The 8,932-nt window shown below is 33.0% G+C and overlaps 1 protein-coding gene across 1 annotated transcript in view; it reads right to left on the bottom strand.

Moving 5' to 3' along the window:
- LOC128248050 (uncharacterized) overlaps positions 1-8,932 on the bottom strand; it is a 56,380-nt gene that overhangs the window by 22,852 nt on the left and 24,596 nt on the right. The window contains exons 9-15 of the mRNA XM_052968442.1: positions 8,150-8,240; positions 6,721-6,809; positions 5,849-5,948; positions 5,416-5,507; positions 4,656-4,746; positions 2,527-2,615; positions 1,944-2,034 (exon numbers count right to left, since the gene is read on the bottom strand). Coding sequence (XP_052824402.1) covers positions 1,944-2,034; positions 2,527-2,615; positions 4,656-4,746; positions 5,416-5,507; positions 5,849-5,948; positions 6,721-6,809; positions 8,150-8,240 — 643 coding nt within the window. The remainder of the gene's footprint in view (positions 1-1,943; positions 2,035-2,526; positions 2,616-4,655; positions 4,747-5,415; positions 5,508-5,848; positions 5,949-6,720; positions 6,810-8,149; positions 8,241-8,932) is intronic.

Raw genomic sequence — 8,932 nt, 5'->3', positions numbered from 1 at the left:
CGAAAGGAAGAAGACAAAATTATATTATCTTTATCAAAGTTAACAAATGTGATATTCAGGATATTCAAATGAATTCAAAAATCCTTTTTCGTTGGTAATATAGACTTGGGTATGAAATTTTAAATATAAGGAAAATAACAATACATATAATAATTTGTTTCTTTGTTTAGTTTGACTCCTATGATTTAAATTGAAGTTCTGTGTGAAGGGTAATTCAATATATAACTGTGAGCTTACTGTAGTTGGAAAGATTTGAATCATATCGGAAGTTTATATCTTTGTTTTTTTTTTAAACAGATAATTGTATATCAGTGTAATTTATAGCGTAGCTTATAATTTATATGATGGATTTTTCGTTACTTTCGTTTTAGTAAAGGTGTGAACGAGAACATTGTCTGTAATTATTTTTTAATTTAATTTCTTTTTACTTTGATTTCGCGGCCTATAGGCATGGTGCTACATTTCAGAGTAAACGTTTTGGACTCAATTTCAGGAAATTGGAGAGAAAAATTCAGGAATTGGAAAGCTATTACAAATATCAGATGAGGGATATATTGTAGGTATGTTTTGTTGATGATAAGTATTAACACTTGATCCCGATTGGGCCGGTGTGTAATGGTAATACCGAAAATTTGCCCTACACTGCTCTGATCATTGTGCGTCAAATTTTGTGAAATGATAACTCCTTTGAAGTATATTATTGGTGACAATACATAAAACATTTAAATATACAGAAATTTGAAGTCATAATTTTTCATATGAGTATATGTCAGGTATTTATGTACCTGGAGCCCTCCAAATGCAATCTTTGGTGGCTGATATTTGTTCTACATTTCGCGTTGAAAATTTCATAGTCTATGAGGGCATCAATATAAATCTGAAACGAAAGAGGCATTATCAACCAAAACAAAACGACCTTACTAAGAAAAATTGAGAACACTTATTAATTCATATATGAGAAGCATGGCACCCAAATTTTCATACAAATATGTTTTTATTTATACGAAATTACTACTAATATATAATATGATCGTTACATCTCCTGTTACAAATAATCTACGAAAATAACAAATGATGAGAAACGTTCATTAAGTTATAAAAATATACTGCGATTTGATAAATCAATGGAATAGAGCTTTAAACAGATATAATCTTAAAATACATTATGAGATAAAATAGGTCGATTTTATATTTGCATTCCAATATCAATCGAACAAAAGATGTTTCAAAATTAAAATATACTTTGAAGAAAAATATGCATATTAGAACAAAATCTCTTCATATTCGAGTGCTTCGGTTCTCTCCATAATCCAATTTATATGATTTTTAATTGGAGGAAATAACGGCTGCTCCATATTGATACGTTCCTTACAGGTAGAGTCAGAACCTAAAGAAGGGGTATTCGTTTAATTCATTTACATTTAATTGAAGTTAAAATCAATTTCAGCTCCACAATTTTAAGCTTTTTTTAATATATCTATTGGCCTGTACGTTTCAAGTTTTAATTGATACTTTTTTCGCGCAACTTTTCCGTTTGTCATCTGTTTTTAGATCACAATTAAACATTACTTTAGGTTTTCTAAAGAATTCCATTATACTAGAAAATCCAAACCAACGCGCATCTTTCAGAAACCATTAGTCTAACTGCATATGTGTCGATTTGTGCCTATATTAGGAATTACCTACGTACTTATTGATCTTCCAAAAGTCGGCTCACAATATATTGTCGTCGATATGCATCATTCTTACAATTGATGCAGTTAGTTCTAACATATTTCTGCTCCCTATTTAATCTAATATACTTCAAGTAAGCATTTCTAGGTTTGTGCCGATGTAAGAAATATTGTTCTAAGATATTTGAATGTTCCACTATATTATTGAATATATTAGCATGCAAATATTAGATGTAGTAATAATTGTAAGAGTAGTAAGGAAACACGTACTTGCATAAATTCGTATCTTGAGGCAGCTTGGGATATAGTTTCTCCGCATCGGGACAAATATCTTTGGCCTCTTCTATACACGAGTCGATTTCTGCAAATATTCAAATTTAGTGTTTTCTTCGTTTGTATCAGACATGATACATGGAGTAAATGTTACATGATACAACATAAGTTACATAACTTAATTCAGGTCTTAGTAAGCATTAGCAGTTGTAATCTATATTGCGTGGACTAATGATTATGTGTATTCTTTCTATATGAAAGCTTGTGAGCGGCACTTGACAGAGGTACTGCAACTAGATGTGAAAGGAAGACATAATTATTATAATAACCCTTCTAAGGTGTCTGTTATATGTAGTAATGTAATATGTAGTCTGTCGTGGAAATAGATATGTTATTTATAAAAGTTGGCTTACATGGAAACTATATTTTGGTGGAATGTTATTTCAACTAGATAAGAAGTGGAAGATATCATTATAATGTCTGTATTATAATTGAACTTGACAAGTGTATTATGTTTCGAATTTAGGTTGTTAGTATAACGTTTCTACCAATACGCGTTAATTAATTAAACAAATCTTACTAGGACATTTATCAAGACCACTTCGTTGGAAGAAATCCTCGCACCTCTTACTGATGTCGTTAGAACAAGTTCTATAGTAGGCAATGCGTCTGGAAAATGAGAATAAATCTGAGAATTTTTATTTTAGAAAAAATGAGTTTTTATTATATTTGGCAATATTAGCGATTATTGATACTCTGAGGTTAAATACAACTGGGGAGTATAATCTGTAATAGCCTTAATTATATAACAATATTTAGCTTTGCATACGGAAGTCAAATTGTCATTGTGTGTAATTTATATATTTCGTAGGTAGGTAAAATGGTTACTCATCAAGTGAAGAATCATATTTTATAAACTGATTTCTAAATTTGAGCCTTGAAGACTAAATAAAAAGTAGATATTAGCGCATTTCAGATGGAAAATTCTTACAAAATTAATTTAAATATGAAGTATTAGAATAAAAGATACAACTAAATATTTATTTATCATACTTTTCTTCTGAATAACACAATTCTAAATAGCATGTTTTCCAAGACGATCGACATTACTGCAGGTTTTTTAAAGTATAACATATTGTTAAAGACTGATATCGATCTTTCATGAACCATTGTCCTAAGTTCGCATTTGTGTAAATGTACTCATACATGATATTACCTATATATTGGGTTGTCCGGAAAGTTCGTGCCGATTTTTAAAGGAGAGAAAAAGGTCAATAAATACATGCTATTATATTTTCAATCAACCAAATATGAGCCATTTTGTTGCACAATGCGTCTACATCTTTCCCTTAACTTGAAAAATCCTCTTCCCAGAATTGAGGTGGTTTCATGGCAAAGAATTCATCAAGGTATCTTTTTACGTCATCCAAGGAATTGAAACTTTTACCATTAAGACTATTCTGCAGAGACCTGAATAAGTGAAAATCCGAAGGAGCAATATCTGGTGAATACGGTGGGTGGGGTAACACATCCCAGCCGAGCTGCAGCAATTTTTGTCTGGTTCCCAAAGAAACGTGCGGTCTTGCATTATCATGTTGGAAAACAACACCCTTCCTGTGGCTAATTCTGGACGTTTCTCTTGAATTGCTGCTTTTAACTCGTCCAGTTGTATGCAGTATTTCTCAGAATTAATTGTCTAGTTACTTGGGAGAAGCTCATAGTACAGAATTCCTTTCCAATCCCACCAGACACAAAGCAAGAGTTTTTTAGAGTGATGACCCGCTTTTGGGGTGGCTAAGGGTGGCTCATGTCGCTTACTCCAGGATCGCTTTCTCTGAACATTTTGGTAGATAATCCATTTCTCATCACTTGTCACAATTTGCTTTAAAAAAGGCGCGTTTTCATTCCGTTTATAAAGCGAATCACTGATGGAAATGCGATCCAAAAGGTTCTTCTCACTCAACTCATGTGGTACCCAAACATCGCAGCGATTTGTGCACCCAAGCTTTACCAGGTGTTCATGAACGACGGATTTTGATATATTGAGGCTTTCTGCCAATTCTCGGGTTGTGCAATGTGGGTTATTCTCAATTAATGACTTGATTTGGTCATCATCTCTAGTGGATGGTCTGCTTGATTGCTCTTTATCAATAAGGCTACAATCTCCAGCTCTGAACCTTGCGAACCACTTCCGCACAGTTCTTTCGGATAAAGAAACATCACTGTAAACTGCGCATATTTCTTTGGTTGTTTATGAGGCATTTTTTACGGAAAAAGAAAGCATCAAGTGCCGAAATTGAATTTTCTCATCTTCTATTTTAAAGGGTTACAGAATTAACACAGGTTATAGGAACATAAACCTTCTTCCACGAAAAGATAGCTTAAACTGTGCTCTAAATAGAGATGTAGTCAAATCCTATTTTAAGGACTCAGCCATGTTCTAAAATAAGTCGAAAGGTAAGCTACTATAAATCGGCACGAACTTTCCGGACAACCCAATATTTATTGATCTGCCAAAAGGTATTGTAGTTATATTGCCGATATTGTTGCATTTTCAGTTCAACGTAGTCAGTATTTGTAATTAACTGTTTTCTATTGAATGTAACACACTCCAAGCAACCATGTCAATATTAGTATCGATGTGAGAAATATATAAACATGTAAATATTAGATGTAAGAATAGTAAGAGTAGTATGAAAATATATGTACTTGCAGTAATTGAAATCTGGGTTACCAATCGGATACAATTTTTCACCTGACGGGCATTTTACTTGCAATTCATGTACGCATATATTTTCCTCTGCAATACATTTTGATTTTACAACACATTTTGATATTTTATTTCTTTACATCATAATATAATTGACGAATTGAGAAAAAATTATATGATACAATATAAATTAAAGCATTTAACTATGATTTTAATACATATCATTTGTAATCTATCTTATGCAGTTTGACGATGACAAAGATAATTTCTGTACGACATATTACCATTTTATGTATGCCAAACAATGCGGCTACTTCAGCAAGATTTAAGCAAAAATGTCTATCATATTACTGCCCGTTTTCCTGCTTTTCCTGTTGCGTTTGGCATTATAAATATTTCAATTTTGATATTATACCTTCGGGTTGGGAGTAATATATTTGTATTTACATAACTGTTAAATTTGGTGTTTTAACAACTCATTATTGTATAACGGTGCCATGCAGAAATGTAGTGAAGAAGAGACAATCTAGATGGTTTATCTTATGACTACAGACTTTTGTTTTGCGGGTAATAGAGTACATTATCTTGGAAAAGGATTTCATAAGCTATGCTGAGCATATCTATCTTGTATTCGTGATGTTTCCTGTTTGTTATGTCGTACTAGGCAAGACTACTGACAGACATATTAATCATGTTACATAGTTTGATTTAATAGTTTAATGATTGCGTTATATTCAGGCAAAATAACTCAGATCTTACCGCCACATTGGATTTTAGAGATTGCGTCGAAATAAGTCATGCAGTGCTTATTATCATCACCTTCAGCACACTTTTGAAATACGAAGAGGCGTCTGGAAGATGAAGATATACAATTACATTATCTCAAAAGTTTAAAATGTATCGAGTGCTGAAGGAAAATCTCAGGATACGCCGTCATGACACACACAAACACACAGACACACTCACACGTACATACATACATACATACGACATTTTACTCAAGATTTCCATCAATCAAATTTATCCAGCCACAAGTCGTCGGGTGCGAGAGTCTATATAAGAGGTAATCGTCAAAATTGCTGCGCAGTGAGACAGGATCCGTAACCACATTCTTGCAAAACACACTTCCTGACCATTGAAATGTCAAATAAATATAATAATGTAGGAGATAGTAGTAAGTAAATATATGTACTTGCAGTAGCTTGTATCTGGATTCAATTCAGGATAATCGTTAAAGGCCTTGAAGCAAGTTGTTCTGTATATTTCCATGCAGTCACGTTGTTCTTCATGAGCTACAAATGTGACATATTCCGTCTTAATTTCTCAAAATATTCTTACCATATAGCGAAAATACTACATGATATACCATAAATTAAAGCATTTACTTCTACTGCGAATCCATAGTATCTGCTGTAATCCATAATACGGAGGTAACCGACGGAATGGGTGTCATCTACATAATTATGCGATTTTGTGCCATCCAATGGATAGGAGTTGTGTTGTAATTTTGAAATTAGATAAAAGTAATGTTGATAATTATTCAAATACTGACCATACATATTCCGGGTTAAATTTTGTCTTACGTAGTTGAAAATTATTGATAATTCTAATAATACTTTTAGATTTAATGCAACTTATTTTCATTTTCAACAACTGTCTTTTATAAATTTCACAATCTTTTTTATAGGTTTACAATGCTACAGAGAAATATAAATTAAGTTGGGGGTCTAAGAGGATAGCGTACGTCTTACGCTTTTCGATTATGGTACCTTTGTGTGTGTTTAGCTTTCATTTTCTACAGTTGTCATGATGTTGCTAATATTAGGTATAGTGAGTTTGTTGTTAGACACTGATGTTGCCTGTGATTTCATCATCACTGTCATTACCGTCATATATTTATTCAATTATTCGATGGAGAAATTTTTGAATGTCATCAATCTGCAACAGCACAAAAGAGATCTCACCAGGTTCAGCGAAGAACTACACCTTGATTTTAAAAGCGGCACTATTTCGACCATTCAGAAAAAAACAAAAAAAAAGAAAACACAAAATAAAAAATCGTACCTTCACATATTGCATGAATGAGTTCGTTGAAGTGCAGTTTGCAGGAGTGGCTTTTCGAATAAGCACATACTTCATATACGCGCAAACGACTATAATATAAAGGTAAAATAAATTGATTTCAGAAAAATGAAAATTTTAGATATACTTGGCAATATTTTCTATTAACCATGTACTACATTTAAACTTCGTTACCGCTCATAAATTGTGTATCAGCTTTAAGTATCTAATCATCTTATTCACATTCTGAAATTAAGCTGTCACTGGGTTGAAGTTGTTTTTGTTATTTCTGGGATAGGCAAAATAATTTTTAATCAAGTGACGAATTATAATTTGCAAATTGATATCGAACCGCTGGCAATGAGGATTATTGGTTTAACAATACTAGCACATTTCGTTAGGAAAATGATCTTTTGTTTTGTGAAACATTAGAGAAAAAATACACTTAATCATAAGTGTATACACATGACTAATGAAGACATATAGCTCAGTGGTTAGAATGTGAGGCTCACAGTCATGAGGTAATGAGTTCGATTCCCGGACTGGGCTGTGTATTGTATTTTTGAGCAAGTCGCTTTATTTCACATTGCTCCAGTTCACTCAGCTTTAGAAATTATCTGTGGCACCACTGGTGCCAAGCTGTATCGGCCTCTGTCTTTCCCTAGGATAGCATCGGTGGCGTGGAGATGGGAGGCTGGTATGTATGGGCAACTGCCGGTCTTCCATGAACAACCTTACCTGGACTTGTGCTTTGGAAGTGCAATCTAAGTGCAATCTCATAGCCATTCATGACTGAATGAGGTCATTACTATACTTAAAAATAACAAAATTCTGAATAGTTATTTTTTTTCGTGATGACACCAGTAACGGCTGATTCGGGCTCAACATGCGATTGCCAGTGAATACTTGCTCTTGACAAAATCCCGAGTGACAGAAAAACATATATAACAATTCCACTACAATTTCTGAAAATTTCCACCTATGACTGATGTATTTATGTGTTTTATTTTAATGCTGTACGTCTATAAGAGATGTTATCACAAAATAAATACTGCAGCTTATGATGCGTCTGTCTGCTTTAAGTATGATATAAAGACTGATATCACTCTAAGTTTTCTAAAGATTGGCGTGAATTATTCAATAACCACTGTCTTAAGTGCACATTCGTGGACTGGTGCCTATATTTGGAATTAGCCATAAAGTTATTTATCGGCTAAATATTGATTCCCTACATACCGTTGTCCATACCCGCCAATTTTAGATCGATGATGTTAGCACCTGTCAATTACTGTTTCGTATTGAAACTTGTTTATTCCAAGCAAATAACGTAATAAGTAGAAGTAATTTGTACCAGTGAGTAATTAGATGTACAATCTTTCAAACATTCCATGTAAAATAATAAATTTTAAGATTGATAATAAGATATATGTACCTGCAGTAATTCGTATCTGGTATAAGTATAGGATACTTTTTTTCCGCTTCAGGACAAATTTCTTTGAAAGAAATCATACACTTGTCGGCCGCTGCAATACATTCAAATTTGACACCTTTTATTGTATCCTAAAAGCGTTTGACATCCTCATGATATATTACATAATACAAAATAAATTCAAGCATCTATATACGGACGTAATCTGTGTTATTTTTCGCCATACATATTACGTGGTTTAACGAAATAGAAATGCCTTTAAAATTTTGTGCGTAGCAAACGATAGTGGTAGTTCAGTTAGATTGATACAAAAATAGTGACAATTATCACAATATTGTATCAGAAAAAATCGTTTCTACTAGAGGCACAAGGCCTGAAATATTTGGGATGGCGGCGCAGTCGATTAGATCGACCCCAGTTCACAACTAGTATTTAATTTATCAGACCCGAAAGGATAAAAGGCAAAGTCAACCTCGGTTGAATTTGAACTCAGAACGTAAAGATAGACGAAATACCGCCAAACATTTCGCCCGGCGTGCTAACGATTCTGCCAGCGTGGCGAATTAATTGTATTAGAAATAAAGACATAATCAAATAATTGCATTTGTATTTTAATCACCATTTTACATTCATGGTGTAGCATTTTAAACCATCATCAACTTAAACCTCCGACTACTGTAATTGACATGCGAGTAAATTCAGATCTCTTCTTATGCTGACTTTTAGTAACAATATGCTTAACTTTTCGTGAGGTATATATATATATATATATATATATATATATAT

This window comes from Octopus bimaculoides, chromosome 6, assembly GCF_001194135.2.
Source record: "Octopus bimaculoides isolate UCB-OBI-ISO-001 chromosome 6, ASM119413v2, whole genome shotgun sequence".
Classification (NCBI taxonomy): Eukaryota; Metazoa; Mollusca; class Cephalopoda; order Octopoda; family Octopodidae; genus Octopus; species Octopus bimaculoides.
Note: the sequence above shows the minus strand (reverse complement) of the source record. Positions and strands in the feature narration are given on the sequence as shown.